Source organism: Onychomys torridus, chromosome 10 (genome assembly GCF_903995425.1).
Source record: "Onychomys torridus chromosome 10, mOncTor1.1, whole genome shotgun sequence".
In the NCBI taxonomy this organism is placed as follows: Eukaryota; Metazoa; Chordata; class Mammalia; order Rodentia; family Cricetidae; genus Onychomys; species Onychomys torridus.
The window spans coordinates 81,024,097-81,048,156 of NC_050452.1; the positions used below are offsets into that span (position 1 = coordinate 81,024,097).

At 41.1% G+C, this 24,060-nt stretch overlaps 1 protein-coding gene and 1 non-coding gene across 2 annotated transcripts in view; one reads left to right on the forward strand and one right to left on the reverse strand.

Moving 5' to 3' along the window:
* Positions 1–24,060, forward strand: part of LOC118591923 (pyrroline-5-carboxylate reductase 3-like) — a 52,484-nt gene that overhangs the window by 22,657 nt on the left and 5,767 nt on the right. The window contains exons 2-3 of the mRNA XM_036200358.1: positions 9,929–10,081; positions 21,299–21,380. Of these exons, the coding sequence (XP_036056251.1) occupies positions 9,929–10,081; positions 21,299–21,380 (235 nt within the window). The remainder of the gene's footprint in view (positions 1–9,928; positions 10,082–21,298; positions 21,381–24,060) is intronic.
* LOC118592651 lies at positions 9,926–10,089 on the reverse strand. Its single transcript, XR_004946115.1, has one exon. It is a non-coding gene; the product is annotated as a U1 spliceosomal RNA (small nuclear RNA).

Here is a 24,060-nt window from a genome sequence, read left to right on the forward strand (position 1 = left end):
TGATAGATTCATTTCCTTTATTTGCTTTCTCTGAAGACATTTTTTCTACTTTAGTGTTTACTGCTTGTCCAATATTTTGTTTTTTCCGACTATTCTTTGTTCAAACTGCAAAAATCTGAAATAAAAATATAATATAGAAGTATAGGCATCAGCTAACATTTTCCATGGCATATGGTACTTCAGATGCCATATGTACCAGTGTTTAGTGATTCTGGCAAAGAGGCGTAGAATGGTGAAATCCAACTGCCGGGATGGCTGCAAACAAATATGTAAATGCTCCAGGGCTTTTGTTATTCATAACATACCTCTAGCATAGCACATACAATATGCTGTTCATTCTGCAACTAGTTCAACTTAGAAACCGCATTTTCCTTCTTAATTTTTAAAAGGCTTAACCAAGTTTGTGTGCTCCGCTGTCTTTGACCTTGAGCCCCACCGCTGAACTCTGTGTTTCATGAAGTTTGTGCTGATGAGGGAGGCTATGGTAACATACCACTCTCCTTTCTCAAGGGCGCTTATTTAGTTTTCAAATTAAAATCCATGCTATTCTGGAGGCCTCTTCTGTGAAACAAAGAGAATGCACTGGGCATGTTCTCTAGACAACACACAGTCTAAAGGCACACACAGATCCCACTAGGACATATTAATCTGAGCAAAAGGAGACAAGGTTTCTTTGCTGTGAGACTGGGGTCTCCCTAGTATTGAAGTTCTGTAGGGTATGGTGTCTGAGGGTGTGGGTCTCTGCATATTATTGCTTTGAAATGGGAAATAATGATAATTTTAACAGCTTTCATGCTACCATGAGCATTTGAGCCAATGTATAAAAATCACGATGTAGAGCTAATTACAGTTTGGGGAGTCGAAGCTAGCCTTGTTTTGCCTCATTTTCTCTGCTGCTTTGGACATGGCTGAGGGAGGGTAGACCTCAGCTCCGGCTTCTGTGTTGCAGACAGACACAGAGGGGAAGGGACAGCAGGGGTACTCAGAGGTCATTATTTTCCTCTTGTCATCCCACAAGCTGTTTAACCTCTTTGAGCCTGTTTCCATATGTGTGATGAGGATAATATCTTCCCTGGGGATATTACTGTGAGGATAATATGCTATAATCGTTGTGAAAGTGCACTTATCTGGCATTATTATTATTAAAAAGAAGGCATCTGTAGACTTTCTGGTAGTCTAGAGACCTAAGGAGGCTTGTGGTATTTATCCCTGAGTGCTTTTCTCTACACACAAAAACCTCCGAGGAACATTGGAAATCGTGAAGCGCTGGTGAGGCTGTCAGTGAGGAGATGGGTCTAAAGGAAAGTGCCATTTTTACAACTCTACAATTACCCAATGTAAGGGAATCCATTTGACTTTCCTTAGCTGTTTTGAAAGGTCACTTTTCCTTCCTTCCTCCCTCCCTCCCTCCCTCCCTCTCTCCCTCTCTCCCTCCCCCTCCTTTCAATTCACAGCAGTTAATGAAGAGCTAGAACCCCAGTCTATTTCCATTTCTGCCTATCATCTTCCTTTTTTAAAAATTAACCGCAATGATTAAATTTTATTTTGATTACTATCTGGAAATATTTGTCAAATATGAACTTCTCAGATATGTATTTAGTGTTAGGGCTATTGAACTATTTACCACCTGATATTCTGTGGCTGGAGCAGGGATCATTTGAGGGCTGCTGAAAGGGGTGGGGGTGTGAGAATCCGGTCTGCAGGGAAGGTATCTCCAGCATTCACAGGAGATCCAAGGTATCAAAAAATTCCGGACAAACAATATGTAGTATACTAGCCACTTTTCTCATTGCTAGCTAGAACAACACAGGGGCGTATTTATTTTATAATTAGGAGGTGCAGCCTAGTGCCATGGGGGGATGGCGTGGCACACTGGACAACTTCAGCTATGGCAGCTGAAGTTCTAATTGAGCCAGTGGGAAAGAGAGGTAAGGGCTGGTACTCCACTCTCCTTCCTTTCTATTCAGCTTGGGGCCACAATCATTGAAATAGTGTCATCTACATCCAGGGTGAGCCTTCTTATCTCAGTTAAATCTTCCTGGAAATGCTTCATAGCACCCCCTGAGGTTTATCTCCTGGGTGGTTATACACCTTCCAGTGCTGGGGTTTGAGAAGAGCCATCATGCTTAAGAAAAAGTCTGAGAGCTAATCCAAAGGGAAGATAAGGTTGGGAAAAAACTAGAGTGCTCTAGTATAGAGTAACTTCCATTAGAAATGCTCTTTAAGTTTCCCAGCTGTATAGAACCTCATTGCCAGTTGCTGGAGTTGGGGGATCAGTCTTTTCTTTTTACTTTTCTTTTTGTGTTTTCGAGACAGGATTTCTCTGTCTAGCCTTCCTGTCTGGAACTCGCTGTTTAGACCACACTGTCCCCAAATTCACAGAGGTCTGCCATTCTCTACCTCCTGAGTGCTAGTCTTTTCTTAAATGTAGGAAAAAATTGCCTGGAAGGATTGATTCTTTGGGATGCTTTGGGACTTGGATCAAGCTTTTTCAGCCTTAGGATTTTTGTGAGACACGATTTCACTACAAAGTCCAGGCTGGTCAGAAGCTCTCAATGATGGTGCTTCAGTATCATGCATGGGTACAAAACATGTATGTACCACTGTGCCCAGTGAGGGGTCTGACTGATTGTAGCAAATGCAGATGGAATTGCTGTGGGTGACTCTATGGAAAAGTTCTCACCTGGGCTCTATGGTCTTTGGAACTCTGTTAGGTAATACTAATTTTTCCTTTCATGGCTACAGACAATACTGATAAATTCTGTTTTTCTTAAGCAAGATAGCCCAAGGTTGCTGAGCTCTTTTCTGTAATGTTCTGTCACTGAACTAAAAAATAAAATAAATAAATTAAAAATCTCTCTTGGAATCTCATTTTGTTCAGGAATCTAATTTCGCCATTAATATTTTGATATGTTTCGATCCACATATTAAACAGGGTTTGTCTTTGAATGTCAAGTAAGACAAAAGGAAGTTGTGGATGAGTGTCACAACAAGTAAGATAGTGGCTGATACTTCCTGGAAAAATGACGTCTGTACGGACATTATCAAAGAGGGAGAAATCCCCTACAGTGGGCTCCAGTAACTGAGAAATAATGCTAAGTTAGGGACCACTAACACTTTAAACCTCTAGACAGATTCTCACTTGCCGAGGGCCATGGGAGTATACAGCAGGTGACAAATAATATTTGACAAGTCAACCCATCAGACGTGTAACTCCCTGGTGGGGCGCCCCACTGGCAAAGCTGTGGGGTCACTGGCTGTGGCAACTGATTGTTTTCTATCTTTAACTTTCTCAGGTGCCACTGCTGTGACACCCTAATAAGAACAGCTGTGGGGTGCTTTCCACAGCCCCTTGGTGATGTGTTTTACATCTTCGGTCATACTTACAGTTGTGGATGGTCAGGTTATGTCTAAGCTGTATAATTCTGATGGATAGACATAATACCAGAATATTCTTCTTTACTGACACAGGCAAGTACCAGTATTCTCAGTCTCAAAGGCAGCCTTTTACACATTTTGGAAAGAACTTAGAAAAAATTCAATACAGACTAAACTGCCTCTGCAGAAAACACACAAAGACTAATTCCCAGGCATCGTTTATTGCTAAATCAAGGCCCGGCTGTTTACAGCGAGACGGTTCTTATAAGTAGCTCCCTTTCTGCACAAACCCTGGCCGCTCAAGGTTCAGCCAATTGTTTACTGTCTGGAACCCCTCAACAACTTGCATGCATGGGTCAATGTGACATTATTAGCCTAAGAGGAACTATGTGACTTATCCTGTGCTTCGAGAATTGATAGGGCCCTGAAAATGTAACTTAATATTGTCCAGAGCTTGGCTGTGAGGCAGCAGCAGCAGCAGCAGTGTGGAGAGAGATGTCTATGTAGAGGTATGTGAGAGCTGCTGCAGAATGTGAGTGAAGTGTGTGTGTGTGTGTGTGTATGTGTGTGTGTGTGTGTGTGTGTGTGTGTGTGTGTGTGTGTGCTGAGTGCGAGATGAAGAAGCATGAAGGAAATGGAGGGAGTGAGTGGGTGAAAGAATGAGTGTGTAAAGTGTGAGTGAATAATGTAGAAGTATGTGAGTGAATGAGTGTGAGAGAGAGCTGTGTGTAAGAGCTCCTGCTATGTAGAGGAGCTGTGCCTAGGAACTGTGTAAAGCGCTGTATGGTGAGAGAGCAGTGTAAATGAGATGTTTAGCTGTGGCTGTGTGGAGATTTGTAACCGTGTGGAGGCAAGGAAGACAAAGCTGGATAGAAAAGACATGCAGAAGAGAAATGTATGTAAGAGACAGATGTGTACACATGTGAAAACAGATGTAACTGTGTACAGAGATGTATTGCTGTATGTATATAAAGAAAGACATGTAGCTGTGTGTATAGAACATACCAATGGCTGGGTGGTAGTGGCGCACGCCTTTAATCCCAGCACTCGGGAGCCAGAGCCAGGCAGATCTCTGTGAGTTCAAGGCCAGCCTAGGCTACCAAGTGAGTTCCAGAAAAGGCACACAGAGAAACCCTGTCTTGAAAAACAAAACAAAACAAAACAAAAAACAAAACAAAACAAAAAAAGAACATAGCCATGTGGAGAGATAGAAAGTATCAGAGACCATTCTTAAGATGAAATAAAAGAGAAAGTTAACATCAGAAAACATGTATGTTTTCTTCTTTACCAGTCAGTAGATAGAAACTTATTTCTAAGTACTCTCAGATAGAAAAAGTCCAGCCTTCACTGCCTTTGTGGATCTTGCATTACCCTGGAGGTGGCCTTGGAGCAGGCTCTCCATAAGGCCCCCAGTACACACTGATGTGTCACTGGGCTACTGGATAGGGCAGAAAGTTGCTGTCGTGATTTTACCTTCAATCTGGATGTAGTTAGACGATCTACTAGAGAAGTCTGCCAATCAGAAAGAAAATTGAGAGCAGTGACAAAAGCTTTCTAAGTAGTTTACCTCCGATGTCAGAAGGAGCCAAGGCAACTCACATGAGCCAATGTAATTCTCATATTCCCATTCAGGATGAATGGCCTCATCCACCATTAATGCACTCTGCAAGGCAGAGGCAGACTGGGTCACTGTGCCTATTTCTCAGGGAAAGAATACAGACTTCAGAAGAAGTGCAATGTAACCTCATGAATGACTGTTGAACACAGTTTGAGAAAGTCAGACAGGGAAGAGAAAAGTACCTTTGGATAAAATAGGGGTCTAAGAACAATAGAGACATCAAGGCAGTCATATTGATTGATGAGATCAATGAATTGAATAATCTATTAAAACCCTGAACCAATTACTATAAGAGGCATTGAAGACAAAAATGTAAATATCACACAGTTTCAGAATTCAAGAACTTCCAGATTAATGAAGGAGGTAAAAGAAAAATTAAAATGCTGTGCAAGGCTCATTCATGGTGTGAGGGCAAGGGATTCACTTCACTTGTCCACAATATTTCACATGAGATTCATCTAAGTTCAATCTTGAGTTTCTCCTTTGAAAAATAAGTAAAGACATTATTAGGGGAAACAGCATTAGGCATATGTAAATATCACAAAAATATCACACTGGCAAGAATGGAGCATAAAAAATTGGGATCTAAGAATGGGTCAAAGCAAAGATGATCCTTACAGATGATTTAGAAACAGATTTTTGGAACTGAGAATTGCAATTACTGAATTTTATATCTAATATGAAGAGCAAGGAAATCATGGATATTTGGATTCTTGTGCTGAACCAACTAATAGATGTAGAGTATAATTTAATTTAAAAGAAAACATCGGGAACTTTCCAATGACACATACATCTGGTTCACGGATGTCTAAAATCTGAATTTGCCTCATTTCTTTTTGCATTCACCCTGCAGTGCCTGCCTCACCAAATGTCTTCATAGCTTGTTGCATGCCAGTGTGGCATAGATGGGTCAGGGATTTAAGAGCAAGTAACTTCACCACAGTGCCCTATGAATGACTCCAGGGGGTTGACACTAGAGGTATTTTTTGGATCCCAAAGTTTCAGGGCCATGAACTCACTTCAGCCTGATTTATCTCATTTTTGAACTGACCAAAGGAAGTAAATTTGCTGACAAAATATGATCAGAGTAAAATATGAAGATGAGCTGCCAGTGGTCATGTCAGAGGAGTAGCAGTTGGCAATTGATGTTCAAGGCTTTAGCCCACCACAAGGGAACTCCCTGATGGGTGAATCTCAGATAGGGAAGGACCCAAGACCCCAAACCTCAGAAAGTCTTTGGCTTCTGCTGTGTCTTCACATGTTTGCTGCTGCCATCTTTCTCTGGTATCTGGCATGGTGTGTTTGGGTATGGGGAGATCCCCACTGCCTGTAATGTAGTGTGTTTATCTCATGGAAACATCCCGTTCTACTGGGCATTTTCATAGGTGGACTATTATGATGATGATTTCTTCCTAAGCTGTACTGTCTAAATGATGATAGTAATGTTAGTTTAAATAGAGTTTTGATTAAAAATAAAACAAGGAAATGTGACACAGCTAGAACACATGAGTTTCTATTGAGCAGCTGTATAGACTGTGGCTTTGGTTAATGATTAAGAGAAATAATTGCGTCTCAGTAGCCCAGCTAGCTTAAATTCTTTTAACCTTAATATTGAGAGATGGGTTCACAGGGTTTGGAGTAAATCATTAGCTGAAAGAAAGATTTATAATAACTTCAGTTTAGATCAGATGTTTTGATAATAGCTTTGAGGTAAAAAACCCTGGAAGATAATCTAAACTATTAGAAAGGTACATAGTTGAATGAGGAACTTGTTAAGGTCAGGAACAAGAATGAAGAACAATATCATTGGCTGACATATCCTTCTTGCTAGGATTGGTTGATAAGCAAAGGTGATGATTAATTCCTTATACCCATTTCTACCCTCAATATCCTGGTATAAAAACTATTGATGAGTGGGTATGCATCCTAAAGGTTTAAAGTAGAGCTGACTGATTCTTTTGTATATATAAAACTTTAGGTTTATGATTCCTTTAAGATTCCTTATAAGATTACCTTTCAAGATAAGTAATAAAGAAATTGGCACTTTCTTTGTAAATGTAAAATACATCCTGCCAGTAAAAGTCCTTACTAAAAAGAATATCATGATTGCCTACACAGTTAATCTGTAACAAGTTGCTTGGGTATGAATGCACATGGGTTCTTGGGATAATTTGTTTTTTGCATATAACATGTAAAATGTTTAATCATGTGAGGAAGATTGTAGTTGCATGTTTTCTCCTGTCTCACCAGGCACTGAGGTCCTGCAGCCACTTATAAAATAATCACTCAGAAGCATATATTAATTATAACTGCATGGCCACTAGCTCAGGCTTATTACTGACAAGCTCTTACACTTAAATTAGCCCATAATTCTTATCTATGTTTAGCTATGTGGCTTGTTATCTTTTCTCAGTTCTGCCTTGTCATCTTGTTTCTTCTGTGTCTGGCTGTTGACTCCTCCTCTGCCCTTCCTCTTCCCAGAGGACATCTCTTTGTCTGCTCGCCCTGCCTATGCTTCCTGCCTGGCTACTGGCCAATCAGTGTTTTATTAAGCAAGTGTACAAAAGCATTATCCCACAGCAGGAGATGAAAAACATATTTTTACCTATATTCATTATAATCATTCACTTGAAAAATAGAATGTAACCACATTGTAATTCCTATATTGCTTGAAAAACTTTGTTGGAATATATAAGCTGTAGAAAAAAAAAGTATACAGTAGGAAAAGAATACAGAAGAACACAGAAGAATAAAGAATGAAACCATCATATAGAGTATGTGTCTTTTTTCCTAAACCCCTCAGATAAAAAAATCCTAGTACCTGCCAACTCTGTGGATTCTCTTTGAGCCCTGTGCTGCTGGAAGCTGCCCCCCCCCCCCCAGGCAGCAATGATGGGCAATTGTGTTTCACCTTCAGATGTAAAGAGAAATGGATTGAATAAACCTTTTGGTCATCTCCTAGAATAGAACATTAATACTTCTGCATTTTAAAATGCATTCTTTCCCACATTCACTGTTGCTATTCTTGTGGAACACGTTTTTTCTGAGGCATACAGACCCAATGTGCATCTTAAATATAGTTGAGTTCTGTGGTGAGGAGGAAGGCTTGTAGAACCATTCCATCAATATGGCATATTTCTAAGAAAATTACTTATTATCATTTAGCAACTAAAGCATAAATACTGTAAAAAATGTTTAGGGAAGTATATAAACACATTCATGTGTATATCTTTTATAGAATTAAATATATGTGTCTAGTAAAGGAATTCTAGCCAAATGCACAGGGCTAGGAACTCATGGATCTTAGAGGAACACTAAGAACTACCACTTCACTAAACCAGCCTAATCACTAACTACACTCAACTATTTGTCCTTATACCCACTGATAGTTGTAATTCTCATCTCTTATCAAGGAAACTTCTCTTTGAAACAGACACAGACCATTACAGAAAACTATAACCAATCAAAATATAGAGATGTGGAGCCCAACGGATACATCAACAGCATACCCCTTCACCTGAGACCTAGGAATCACCCTGGAAGAGAGGGTAGAAAGCTTGTAGGAGCCAGAGGATCAGGCAGTTTTTTATGAGATTATATTGCCTAGAAATGTCAGAGAAACTATACTCATGAAGTCTTACCACCATGGCGGCCTAAACATGACCTGAATAAGGATGACACCAATAGACATGTAGCTATGGAAAGGGAAATCCCTCCTGAAGCCTCAGCCCCACACAAAGAACTACAAACAACCAAGGAATGCTGAGAGTGGGAGAGTCTTCCCCAGGGAAGATCACACCAATTGGTTATCCAACACCAGATGATCAGCCCTGAGAACATAATACATATAGGTGACATCATACAAACAGAGTAGGTTGAATTTATGTATTTAGGAATATATACATGTGGTGATATTTTGTTTGTGCTGTCACAAATAAAGCTTGCCTGAAGATCAGAGTGCAGAGCTAGCTACTAGAGACCGGGCAGTGGTGGCACACACCTTTAATCCTATCACTTGGGAGGAGGAGACAGGAAGTGATAAGGCTGGGTGGAGAAAGGAAGTGATAAAGCAGGGTAGAGACAGGAGCTCAGCTTCTGCAGTCTGAGGATTGCTAGAGGTAACAAGTCTTTCTAGAGGCTGGCTTCTATGATCTTTCAGCTTTCATCCTGATATTTGACTCCAGGTTTTTATTATTAAGGCCAGTTAGAATTCATGCCACATCTACACACACATACATATATGTATGTAACAACAATTCATGATAAAAGGGCCATGAATTTGAAAGGGGGCAAGGAAGGGATATATGGGAGGATTTGTGAGGAGGAAAGAGAAAGGGGAAACGATGTAATTTTATTATGATCTTAAAGAATAAAAAATTAAATATATATGGTTATACACATAAATACTTTAGAATAAAGAGACAAATTCTTTTATCAAAATTTTGCCAACAGAATAAGCAATCTTGGCAATAGCATGAAGCTTGCCAAGTCCTGTCAGAAAGCTCTTGAGGCTCAATGCAATTTTGAGATGGTGAAGAGCCAGTGAAGTGACCCCTTCACTCAGACTCCTGTGACTCCCTGCAGGGAGCTTTCGCTGCAGTCGGTTTGCTGTGCAAAAACAATCTAATGTAACATATAGACGCCGAGAGAGAAGGCACATGAGTGCAAGTATCTGTTCTCACGTCTGTGCATGTGCATATAAGAGAACCGCTGACACTTTCTCCCACAAAGTGCGTATGAAGAATTGGGACCAGAAGCCTGATGGAATCTCAAGGACGTTCTTTCACTCAGTAGAGTTTAAAATTTTTACTGTAGGTAATGAAGATTTTCTTTCGGGCTATATTCATGGATTTTTAATATCCGCACCCAGTAAGCCAACTTCCCATAGAGCAGTACTTTTCTTTCTTCCTTTCTTTCTTTTTTTTTAAACAGGGGAGAGTGCAAACGCAGTCCCGCACTACCACAAATTATGCAGTCGAGTTTCCCGAATTTGGGGAAATCACAGGGGTCAGCACATCCAGAGTGCAATGGATAAGGCTCGCCCTGGGAAAACCACCTTCATGATCATGGTATCTGCCCTGCCAGGTAAGTATAGAACAGTACTTTTCAAATGATAGGCTTGACCCATTGGGAAGTTAAGAATTTGAGTTAGATGGTATGGCCAGTATTTTGTGAAATTGACTAGAAAGGGGAACTATAAGAGGACATGCCAGGTAGAAATAATTATCTTTTATTAAGTCTGTGTCTTGTAGGCACATATGTATGCATATGGGTGATTGTGAGTTCACTTTAAAATGTGGATTGTAATAAAAAATAGAAGCTTACTAATGTAGAATTGATCTCTTACTTTATGTTCAGTACAATACTCTCATGATGTAGACAATGAGCTTCCTGAAGACAAGTTTGGATATAAATTATCTTTATACCCACACAGTCCCAGGAAGCCCATGCACTTAGTGAAATATTGCTAGAAAGCTATATCAAATATGCAGAACTCCCAATGCCTGCATTTCAAAGGGTATAAAGGTGGCAGTCTGCACTGATATGGCACTTATTTCTTTTCTAAGTGTTTCCCATCAATGGTCTCATTGATAATTCAGAACTATTGTGGGAAGGAAGTATGAAGAATACTGCAGCATTAATAAATTTAATTATCTACTAATGTACTTCACAATTCAGTGGCACACAAGACATTATTTAAGTAGATCTCAGATTTGTGGTTGGGGAGAAGCCAGTTTTTGAGAGGCACCTGGAGTTTTGGACATATTTTTTGGGACAGTACTTGAAGTGAATAAAAAATTAGAAACAATAATGCATTTCTATTAGGAAAATGATATTAAAAATATAAGATTTAAAAAGTTGACAGATAGTGTAGATGAAATTCTAAGTGGTCTTATTAAATAAGAAACACAGAGCCAAATAAAGAGTTAAAAGCTAAGAGATCGAACAGTAGCCAAGAGCTAAGACCACCTTATCTTACCACTTGCTGTTGTCCTTCCCCTGAGAGGGAGACCTTTTTCTTCCTGTGTCCTGTCTTTTTATTGCCTTTCTGTTCTGCCTTCTCACTGGTTCTAAACCCAACTATATGACTTCTTCATCACTGCTTGTCTGTACAGACCTCCAGGTCTCTATGGTTGGTGCTGAGATTAAAGGTTCCGGTCAACGCTTGGCTGTGTCCTTGAACACACAGAGACTCTGCCTGCTGGATTAAGGGCGTGTGCTACCACTATCAGACTTCTGCTTAATGGCTTGCTCTTAGCTCTGATCCCCAGGCAACTTTATTAACATACCAATAAAATAATTTCAACACAAATAAAATATCACCATAAGATATCACAAACATCATGAAATCTAGAAAATGAATAACCTAGTTTTAAAACCAGTGCTTGGTTTCTTGATTTTTTTTATTCCTTTTATTTTCTCATAACATTTGGTTTCATTTCCTCATTACCCTATGAATTATGTAAGGTCATTTTATTTATTTATTATTTGTGTCTGTAACTATGTAGTGATCTGAGGTCAACTTTTTAGAGTCATTATTTGCCAAACACCTTATTGAGGCAGAGTCTTTAATTTTTTTAAAAATGTACTTCATTTTATGTGTATGGATGTTTTGCCTGCATGTATGTCCGTGCACCATGTGCTCGAAGTGCCTTCAGAGACCAGAAGGGGACATTAAATCCAGCTGGTGCTGGAGTTAGAAATGGCTGTGAATTGCGAAATGGGTGCTGGGAATCAAAGCCAAGTCCTTTGGAAGAGCAGCCAATGCTCTTAACCACTTAGCCTTCTCTTGAGGCTTGGAAAGGGTCTTCCTTGCTTTTGCTATATAGCTACACTGGGATACACTACACATCCCAGGCTATCTAGCTAGGCAGTTCTTCCACCTCTGCTCCAGTCTCACTGTAGGAGGACTGGGGTTACAGATGCTGCATGCCACTGCATCTGGATTTTTTATGTGGGGCCCAGTTACTGAACTCAGATTACTAGGCTTTCATAATTACTTGCCTTTGCCTGGGAGCTATCTTACTGACCCAAGAATCATTTCTAATAGAGGAAGTAGAACACTCCATTGACAGAGATTTACTTACTGAGAATAATTGACACCTGTTTGCAGGTTTGGCTATATTTTTCTCCCTTGTATCTGAGATTTTGTAGAGTTTCTCATAGACTAGCTTCTTGACCAATTTTATATTTTATTTTTTCTTCTCTGTTCTCTGATCTACAGTATGAAATCCCACAGGGACAGGCTCATTTCCTACTATAAACTCCAGCACTGTGTTTTCAGATCACAGCCTCAAGTATGTCAGCATATTGAGATATGATGCTGTGAGAAGGCACCCTTGCATATATGAAGCCTAAATTGAACATGACTGTACTAGGAGCATAAATGTATCTCAGCAAAGCCAAACTGAATCTATCCCCATTCAGAAAATGCCAGATTCCAAAAAGGCCAATGGTTATACCAACCATGGATGTTCCAGGGAAGGATGGAGGCTTTGAGTGGAAAGAGGTAGAATAATAATCAATTGTATTTATAATATATTATTTTCACAAATATGTATGTATGTATGTTTGTTGTATGTATGTATGTATGTATGTATGTATGTATGTATGTATGTATGTATGTGGTGGTTGAAAGAAAATGGACCCCAAAGGCACTATCAGGAGGTGTGGCTTTGTTGAAGTAAGTATGGCCTTGTTGGAGGAAATGTGTCACTATGAAGGTGGGCTTCAGGTCTCATGTATGCTCAAGATACTGCCCAGTGAGACAGACCATTTTCTGTTGCCTACAAGATATAGGACTGTAGCTACTTCTCCGGCACCGTGTCTGCCTTCACACTGCCCTTTCCAACCATGATGATAATGGACTGAACCTCTGAACTGTAAATGAACCAGCACATTTAGTATTTTCCTATATAAGAGTTGCCATGGTCATGTTGTCTTTTCACAGCAATGAAAACCCTAACTAATACAAAAGTTGGTAGAAAGGGCTGGGGTATTTCTGTGATAGGCCTGAACATGTTTTTATTTGGAGTAATATGGACTTCGGTACTTTGGGTTAGAAAAGCAGGGGAATGCTTTAAGCACTGTTTAATGGGTCATCCTAGTAGGAGCATGGAAGACAGTGGTGCTGAGAGTTATTTTAACTGTGGAGGGCTCACTCAAGAGGTTTCAGAGAAGAATTTTAGTATGTTGATTTAGTATGTGATATTTTGGTGAAGAATGTGGCTGCCTTTTGCCCTTGTCCCAAGAGTCTGCCTGAGGCTAAAGTGAAGGTTTCAGATTAATCCCCTTGGCAGAGGAAATCTCAAACAGCCTAGTGTAGACTGTTGTGTGGTTGCTAGTATTAACTCTAATGAAGATTTATAATGAAGAGGAGAAAGCTGAGCAGGGTAAATTACAAAAATATAAGTTTTGAGGAGAAAAAGAGCACCAGGAAGTGGAATGGAGCTAAGTCCTGTATTCAAGGAGATAAACAGATTAAGAAATGGAATAAAGGCAGTGGTGACCTCAGGGCAACATCCCACCCAGCTAAGTTTCCAACTTGTGAAAGGAAATTAAAGAAAAGATTAGAGCCAGGTGTGGTGATGCATGCCTTTAATCCCAGCACTGGGAAAGCAGAGGCTGACAGATCTCTGACTCTGAGGCCAGCCTGGTCTACAGAGCAGCTTTCAGGGCACCCAAGCTTGGGCAGTGAAAGACAAAAAGGTGGTGAAGATGTAAATGAGTAAGAGGGCCATGTTCCAGTTCCAGAAAGCAGCAGAACTCTGCAGCTTCAGCCACCACATCGTTTTGGACTTAAGGAGAGAAAAAAGGGGCTATGGAAATTTCCCCTGTGTCTAAGGAAAGCTGCTGAGGCCAGGCATGTGTCAGGGGTGTCCCTGAATGGAGGCCTAGAGAGACCATTGAATGAAGCTGTGAAGTTGAATTGCCCTGGAGACCCCAGGATGTTGGAAATGCCAGCATTGTGGGATACCTGCCAAGGAAAGCTGCTAACAGGGAGTGGAACCCAAGAGAAAGAAGGGTGTTGCAATTCATAAAGCTGAAAGGGGTTGGTATCTGAAGAGCATTTTGAGATTAGACATGTAGATGCAGGGTTTGCAGTTTGCCCAGATGGTTTTTAGTCTTGCTTTGGTCCAGGATTTCCTAACTATACTTCCCTGTGTTTTGGAATGGTAATGTATATCCTGTGCCATTATATGTTAGAAGCATGTGATTTATATTTTTTAATTTTGATTTTATAGGGGATTACGGTTAAGAAATTGCATGAATATCAGAAGAGACTTTGAACCTTGTACTTTTAAACATTGTTGAGACTGTGATAAAGTTTGGAGAATTTTGAAGTTAGACTGAATGCATTTTTGCATTATAAAATGGCTATGAGCCTTTGGGATCTAGGAGCTGGAATGTAATGTTTTAAAAGAAAATGGTCCCCCAAAGCAGAGGCGCTATAGGAGGTGTGGCTTTGTTGTAGTAGGTGTTGCCTAGTTGGAGCAAGTTTGTCTCTGTGGGGGTGGGCTTGCTCAAGCTTTGTTAAGTGTAACACTCAGACCACTTCCTGTTGTCTGCAAGATGTAGGACTCTCAGCTACTTCTTTAGCTTCCTGTCTGTCTGCCTGCTGCCATGTCCTACCATGACTATAAGGGACTGAACCTCTGAACTGTAAGTGGGCCAGCACAATTAAAGGTTTTCCTTTATAAGAGTTGCTGTAGTCAAGAAATGTTGAAGACTTGGTTCCCAGCCAGTGGTGCTCACGTGAGATGCTGGAAATCTCAAGAGGCGGAATGGACTTAGAGGAGGTGGTGTCTGTGGTCACGCCCTGGGAGGTTACATCTAGACTTTAGCCTCTCCTCTAACCTTTGCTTCCTGGCTGCCGTGATGTGAGCAGCTCTGTCCCAGAACACCTCTGGTCTTGTACTTGACCCAACATAGGCCCAGAGTGATGGGTTCAAGTACTTTGGACCAAAATATCTGGAACCAGGAGCCCAAATCCACCTCTCTTCCTTGGACATTCTTAACCTCACCAACTTGGTTCCGGTGGTGGGATGCTAACACACAGCATGCAGCTTTATTCTCTTCCCTGCCCTTTGTGTAACTTTTATTTGGGGGGCTTGAAGGAAGGTAGAGAAGAGAAGATTATCTGGCCCTTCCTCAGATCTGGTGTTTATAGTATAAACATCGGTTTTACATATTAAAAATAAGCTTTCCTTGCTGTTTTAAAGCAGTCAGCTCTGTAGAAACGCAAGGTCTATTGAAAATTGATCATTTTTAGTTGTTTTTTTTTGTTGTTGTTTTGTTTTGTTTTTTCTGATTGAGCAAGAGAAGAGAAACAAGAAAATTTAATAATGAGGATGAGAAACAGAAGAAAATTCAGTTATCTCCAAAATAACCTCTTTAGTGTACAGGAAGTAGACTGTCTTAAATTATAATCTCTGGCCAAGGGTCTGGACTTATCAGTTGGGTGGGTGGAGTCTCTGGAAGTGATCTCAGGTGAGCCCCAGAGGATCCTGAAGGAGCTCAGAGTTGGCTTGGTGGGTATCATAGTGATGTGAACATGTGACTGCTCTGACCAGATTTACCATGTAAACATTCACCTTGATTCATTAGAATATGTGTGGTTGAATGCAGAGGTCTCCTGGGAAATATTTGGTTTCATTCTTGCTCCTGTGCTATGTCTCTCTCTCTCTCTCTCTCTCACTCTCTCTCTCTCTCTCTCTCTCTCTCTCTCTCTCTCTCTCTCTGTCTCTCTGTCTCTGTCTCTGTCTCTCTCTGTCTCTCTCTGTCTCTCTCTCTCTGTCTCTCTCTCTCTCTCTCTCTCTCTCTCTCTGTGTGTGTGTGTGTGTGTGTGTGTGTGTGTGTGTGTGTGTGTGTTCCTCTTTACCCAAGATTGTACCTCTCGCTGTACGCAGTGACTTGAATGAGGTGAAAGCATGAATTATTATTGGGCTTCTTTTCTTTCTTTCTTTTTTTCCCCTTCGAGACAGGGTTTCTCTGTGTAGCCTTGGCTGTTCTGGAACTAGCTTTGTAGACCAGGATGACCTTGAACCCACAGAGATCTTCCTGCTTTTGCCTCCGGAGTATAGGGATTGAAGTGCAGGCAGTATACACCACCACCACCCTGCTTATTGGGCTTCTTCGTATTCCTCTAACTTTATGGCCTCAGCTGCATTGTGCAATACTTAGCTAATTCTTAGAATGTTGCATAACTTTCTCAAGACCACACAGGTGGCAGATGGCAGAGCCAGGATTAAAACCTACACCCACCTGGTAGCAAAGCTGGCTTTAATTCCTTTAGTTTGCTTCCTTCCTGTGAGTAGGTTTGGTGAGGCTGCGGATCCTTTGCTCCCAGCATTTACTCTACTTCCAGTCTATGGAAAGTCTAATCTTTATCCTTGCCTTTTCCCATGCAAATGATCAAATTGAGTCTGTGTCTTAGGATTTCTGTTGCTGTGAAGAGATACCATGATCGCAGCAACTCTTATAAAGGAAAAACATTTTATTGTGTTGGCTCACTTACAGTTCAGAGGTTCAGTCCATTATCATCAGGGTGGGACATGGCAGCATGCAGGCAGACATGGTACTGGAGAAGCAGCTGAGAGTCCTGAATCTTGCACAGGCAACAGAAAGTGGTCTATATCATTGGGCAGTATCTTGAACATGTACGAGACCTCAAGCTCATCTTCACAGTGATACACTTCCTCCAACAAAACCATGCCTACTACAGCAAAGCCAAACCTCCTAATAGTGCCTCTGCCTTTGGGAGGCATTTTTTTTCAAACCACCACATTCCACTCCCTGACCCCCAAAGGCTTGTAGCTATATCATAATGCAGAAATGCATTCAGTCCAACTTCGAAAGTCCCCATAATCTATTACAGTCTCAACCATGTTTAAAAGTACAAGGTTCAAAGTCTCTTCTGATATTCATGCAATCTCTTAACTGTAATACCCTATAAAATCAAAAATGAAAAATAAAACACATACTTCTAACATATAATGGCATAGGATATACATTACCATTCCAAAACATAGGGAAGGGAGCATAGTGAGGAAATCCTGGATCAAAGCAAAACCAAAAACCAGCTGGGCAAACTCCAGACTCGGCATCTCCACGTGTGATGTCAAAACGCTCTTTAGTCTCCAACTCCTTTCAGTGTTGACTGTAACACACTTCTTTCTATTGGGCTGGTTATATTTTACCTGTTAGCAACTTTCCTCAACAGGTATCCCATGACTCTGGCATCCCCAGCATCTTGGGGGTCTCCAAGGCAATTCAGGCTTCAGCTTCACAGCTTCATGCAATGGCTTCTCTAGCCTCCATCCAGGAACACTCCTGACACATGTCTGGCTTCAGTGGCTTTCATTAGATGCAGAGGCAAATTGCATTAGTTTTTTTTTTTCTTCTATACTTGATACTAAAGCCAGTACCACATGGCTGAAGCTGCTAAGTTCTGCAGCTTTCTGAGACTGGACCATGCCCCCCCCCCTCATTTGTTATGTCTTTACCAGCTTTCTGTTTCCTATGTTTCCTCCACTGCCTAAGCTTGGCTGTTCTGGAATTTGCTTTGTAGACCAGGCTGGCCTCAGAGGCAGAGATCTGCCAGCCTCTACTTTCCTAGTGTTGGGATTAAAGGCCTGCACCACCACACCTGGCTCTAAGCTTTTCTTTAATTCCCTTTGAAACTTAGCTGGGTGGGATCTTGCCCTGAGGTCACCACTGCCTTTATTCCATTTCTTAATCTGTTTATCTCCTTGAACTCAGGACTTAGCTCCATTCCACTTGCTGGTGCTCCTTTTCTCCTCAAAACTTACATATTGTAATTTACTCTGCTCAGCTTGCCCCTCCTCATTATAATCTTCATTAGAGTTAACACTAGTAACCACACAATGGAGTCTATACTAGGCTGTTTGAGATTTCCTCTGCCAAGAGAATTAATCCAAAATTCTTCACTTTAGCCCCCAGGAAGACTCTTTATCCAAGCACAAAAGGTAGCCAAAATTTCACAAGAATGATCTCTAAGCAACATACTAAAGTTCTCCTCTGAAACCTCTTGAGTGAGCCCTCCACAGTTAAAATAACTCTTAGCACCATTGTCTTCCATGCTCCTACTAGGATGATCCGCTAAGCAGCACTTAAAACATTCAACTGCTTTTCTAACCTACAATCCCAAGGTTCATATTCTTCAAACAAAAACATAGTCAGGCCTATCACAGCAATAACCTAGTTCTTGGTACCAACTTCTGTCTTAGTTATGGTTTCTATTACTGTGAAGAGATAATGTGACCATGACAACTCATTTTTTTTTAAATTTATTTAATTTTTATTTTATGTGCATTGGTGTGAAGGTGTCAGATCTTCTGGAACAGGGGTTACTGACAGTTGTGAGCTGCCATGTAGGTACTGGGAATTGAACCTAGGTCCTTTGGAAGAGCAGTCAGTGCTCCTAACCCCTGAGCCATCTCTTCAGCCCCTACAACTCTTATAAAGGAGAACATTTAATTGTGCTGGCTCACTTACAGTTCAGAGGTTCAATGTCTTATCATCATGGTGAGACACGACAGCATGCAGGCAGACATGGTGCTGGAAAGTAGCTGAGAGTCCTACATCTTGCACAGGCAACAGAAAGTGGTCTATGTCACCAGGCGATATCTTGAGCATATATGAGACTTGAAGCCCACCTCCACAGTGACACACTGCCTTCAACAAGGCCATACCTACTCAAAAAAGCCATACCTCTGAAGAGTGCCACTGCCTTTGGGTGCCATTTTTTTTAAACCACCACAGCCTGTAAGGAAATTTTGAATGTGGTATTACCTTTCTCTAGACAGTACTTTGCTGAATACCCTACAGAGCCATGCTTTGAAGTGTTTTGTTTAATAGTGACATCGATTTGGAACTCATATTCTGTGAATTAGTAACCTTGAGGTTGCATTCCTTTTTCCCATTTCTGTGTTGAGACCCATTCCATAATTTAACAATAATTTTAATACACTAAATACTTCTGAACACACTTCTTAACAGTAGCTGGGGTTTTCCTTTCTGTGAGATTCTTTCGTCTAATAGGATTTGGTTCTGAGTAGCTGAATTGTCTAAAGGCATAGCACATATATAAGAGCAGTTAGGAACAGAGAAAACATTTTCCTGGAGAAGAGAAGGGATAAGGAAGGTCATTATTTTGTTCTTGAAGTCTGGAGTCCTGTAGCCACGTTCTGCCTGCTTCTGTCCTAGTCCTGGGTCTGTGGGACCAACAGCATCCAAAGAGCTTTCCTGTGTGAAGCCAAACCAATCCACTCGCCTTTCACTTTCTTCATATCTCTGCAAAGTGTAAATGTAAACATGTACTTACTCATGTGGGTGAGGTCAAGCCACACCACGAAAAGTGATTTCCCCTTAACAAGTGAGAGAAGGGTAAATTCAGTTATTCTTGAAAATATTCAATTTCTGCACAGTGATATTCACACCAAGTCCCTTTCCTGGATGGTGTGGACTCCACAGTGCCAGAAAGTATACTTATCAGGTAAAATGGTCTTTTTCTGCTTGAACTTAAAGCGATGCCATTTCATACAGCCATCAAGTTACAGTTTCCTTTCTACGAGGATGACTTTTCTTCTCTTTCACTTAAACAGTGACATCTGGATTCAACCGTGGGGCTTGTCTGGGGGACTTCCCACAGTGGTGAGATAAGTGGAAATTGATCTTCATGGGGTTTGGAGTTCTCCTGAACATCTGGGCAATGTTCTCTGACCCTCAATTGCAAGCCAGCCTTCTAGAATAGCCTACAGAAGTTACATCTGATGGAATGTGTGGTCAAGTCTCCTGGCATGGGCAGGTTACCATGAGCTTCCACATAGACAGCTGATCCCATCTTGAGTCTTGACATCATTGTCAGCCCCCAGCAGACCCAACAGTGACATTGCCTCTTACTTTCGGCAGGGCTCTTGACCCCTCACTGATTTTACATGATAATTCTTAAATCTCATGTGAGAGAGAAGGACTTAGAGACTGTCACCCTATACCCATTCTTGGTGCCTGTCTGGCACATAACATGCTCTAATCTCCATCAGATGCCCATCGTTGGTGGTGGACTATGCCAGAGTCCAAAGAAAACGTTTAATTCTCCCTTCTCTTACGTGTATATCTTAACATTCATTTCTTTGTAGAAAACACAAAACTGTTTACCTTTTGTATTTGGGAGAGGAGGAAGGGAAACAGGGAAGGATGAAAAGGGGCAAATATATTTTATCATGCTCTCTATGGTATGAAAAGAAATGGAACTTAATCACCAGGATTCTCCCACCCAAGGAAGAGGGAGATGTATATATATATATATATATATATATATATATATATATATATATATATATATATATATATATATATATAATCTCCTACCCACTTGTCTTTGGTTGAGGACTGACCTTGTAGGCATTTGTTTTCAAGGGCTCCTTCCTTCATCTGCTCTAGATGGAAGCAGAGAAGGGTTGGTAGACAGAGAACATCATCAGGCAAAGAGTAGAAGGTTCTGCAATTGGAAGCCAGGCTCTCACAAACAGATGGTTGAGGCTGAGAAGCTATGGTTGTAGTATTGGCAATCTGCCACAGTCCCTTCTTGGCACCACTAAGATGCATTTTTGACCTGTGATGAGTTTACTCTTTTCTGTTATGTATTCTTGGAATTTGTGGCTCTGGTTACAGTGCTGGATAAACAAAATACTAACTACCCCCACAAGAAACAAAACAAAACAAAAAAAAACCCAACCCCAACCATTTAATGTGAGTGAGTTAGTAGAATGGTCCAAAGGATGGACCCCGTTCTTATAGCTAGTGTTGCTTTTGTGAGTGAAACTGGTCATTTTTCCCACTGTTATGTATTGGTGAAATTATTAAGGCTACTCCACGTAGTTAAAAGGGAGGTTTATTTAGTGGGGTAACTTACAAATGAAGGAATAGGTTGTAGGGTCTGGCAAAGGTATGGCGCAGTCTGCCGGTGTTCTCTGGAGAACTCTGCTCCGTCTACCTCCTGCGTCCAGCATCCCAGAACCAAGAGCAAGACCTCCTCCCGATCCTGAGTCTTCAGCTTCCTCCTCTGCCCAGCCTTGTGGGCGTGACCATTACCGAAGCCTCAATGGGGGTTGGAACTTCCCGGCCAATGCTGGGATGGCTATCCACTACGTCTATGCATCCTAATTGCTCTGTACCCACAGCTAGCACCTCTGCTGGCCTAGGTTACCTACTCTCTTGTGTCTCTCAAACCTTCCCTAAAAGTTTTTTGAGTCCTCATTTACTGTGGTTTTTGTCTAGCGGAAGCTTCTGCGATTTCCAGGCTTTTTTCCATCTGTGGTTATCCGAGGCACACCTGCTCCAGGTACTTCTCTGAAAGCACGTAAGTCGGCAAGTACAACTGATGATGATCCAAAGGCAGCAGCATCACTTTTGGCCGATACAGTTAGAGAGCAGCTGCAGCTTCATTTTATTGGAAAACTTACGATGCTTCCTGCGGACCCACCCCATGTCACTTTTGAGCAATGTGAATGGACTCAGATAGGGAGCCCAGATGAAGAATCATGACTTTTTGCCATGCCGTCTGATATCAACCTTCTACTTATTTTTGGTCTTTTCTGGTTATGTGTGTGGTATGGTACCCATAGGTCTTCCCCACCTAGTTTGCCTCTTGGAGCTTCTAGATCAGCAGTGGCTATGTACTTCCAAGAGTGAAGGCTGCTTGGTGCTCCAGCTGTTACCCATGCCCAAGTGCTTCCCAAGTGTTTCCAATGCTATGACTAGCTATTTCTTATTTTTGAATCCCATCTTTTCTACTGACACTAAGGATCCAGACTCTTATAGGAATATTTCTGTTGTAGTCTTTGACTTATAAAGGGAAGATACCTGCACACACCAATCTGGCTCCTTCCTTAATAAAAGGAGTTTATCTGGATATTTCCTGAGGGGCATAATTGGTGGGTTTTCTGGTAATGTCTTCCAAATCTATTTTAACAGAAGCCTCTGAGTCCATCATCAATTTTCTTTCTACCATGACCATTTTTAGGCATTTCTGCTTCACATAGCAACCCCACCCCCCACCATAACCTCCCTGCTTCTAGAACTGCTGTAGCAGCCAGGTGAGACTGACCCATCTATGTGGGTTGTGAGGCATGGGAGAATGTTTGAAGTTTGCAGGTCAACAGATTAACAAGCCACTTAACATCTGCCTCTCTCCTAACTAATCTGTACCTCAGATCCATTCTTGATCATGGCTATTTAAGTTCTGTGACATTTGCCTTAGTCTGAGCTGGGTTGAGAGTTGTCCTGACCACTTTTCTACATTGGAGTTCTGAAAGTGTTGTCCTTGGACCAGTGCAACCATCTGGGACTTGTTAGAAGAGGATCTCAGAGTGTGGACCTGTCTATCTGTGATGTGATAAATCCTTTAGGGGATACAGATGCATGGTAAAGTTTTAAAACCACCTGTAGAGAAGGCATGAGCCAGGGTGGAGTGCAGATGTTGAAGTGGTCAGATGTTATCTTGTAAGCAAATTGTTTCAGATGTGATTTTTTTCATAGTCCAGGTCATAATCTTCTACTATGGAGGATGGAGCGACTTTTTCATGGTCCAGGTTATGATCTTCTACCATGGAGGACAGAGCTGGTTCTGCTAGGTAAGGAGTTTCAGGAGATTATTAGTTCAAGATTTTATGTGAGCACACCTAGTCACTCTTATTCTAGATTCTAGGTGTACTCCTTTCCCTACCAGGACCACAATGTTGGCATAGGGAATTCCCAATATTATATATTCAGCCTTTTCAACTGTTACATTCACAATATGATCTGTAGCCTGACTAACTTAGGCTGGCTGGCTGTCCTCTGGCTGTGGAAGGTGAGGGGGTCTTTAAACACAGGTATAACAGACCAATGACACTGAGTTTTGAGTTGAAAATTTCCTGGAGCTGACTTCATGATTTTATTCTGTTTTCGTGTCAGTGGCAAAGCAATCAGATACCATTGTCGGTACCATTGTCCCCTTGCCTCTCCAACCATCTAAGTGATGATACAATCTGTACTCTCTTCCTCTTGCATTTGTACCAATTCACCATAGGAAAGACTTTCTTCATATAGTGCTACAAGAATCTACCTTCCTGTTATTGTCTTGGTTTGAATTCCTCTAGAAGAATATTCTAAGACAGTGTTTCTCAACCAGTGGATCATAACACCTTTGACAAAATTCTGTTTCCAAAAGTACTTATATTATGATTCATAACAATATCAAAATTACAGTTACAATGTAACAATAAAAATCATTTTATGGTCAGGAGTCATCACAACATGAGGAACTATATTAGAGGGTGACAGCATTACAAAGGTTGAGAACCACTGCTCTAGAAGAACATTCTAACATCAGAATTCAATTGTAAGTGGATTAAGCAACTTCTACCTCATTGCCTAGAGGACCACTGGTTTTGTAGTTCATTTGATATAGAACTTAACATGAAGAAGCAAGAATAGAGGTGAGTATTGGGTGATCATACAACAATGTTTGCCATAGAGTCCAAGGCCAGCCAGGACACTTAGTAAGACATTTTCTCTAAACAGTCTTGTTCACTGTTAGTGGAACGACCTGTAAAATGGTACAGCTGTCATTATGGATGTTTCTCAAAAAACTAAAAATAGAGCTTCCGTGATGAAGCTACACCACTCCTAGGCATACATCCAAGGGTCTTTAAGCGCTGCCACAGGGATACTAGTGCATCCACACCATTGCTGCATTATTCACAATAGCTAAGATGTGGGATCAACTTATATGTCCACCAACAGATGAATGGATAAAGAAATGTGGCATTGCTGGGTGGTGGTAGCACACACCTTTAATCCTAGCACTCAGGAGGCAGAGGGAGATGGATCTCTGTGAGTTCGCAAAGCTACACAGAGAAACCCTGTCTCGAAAAACCAATAAACAAACAAACAAACAAATAATTAAGTAAATAAATAAAAGAAATGTGGCACACACACAGTGGAATTTTCTTCAGCTGTAAAGAAAAAGGAAATGATAAGATTTGCAGGAAAATGAT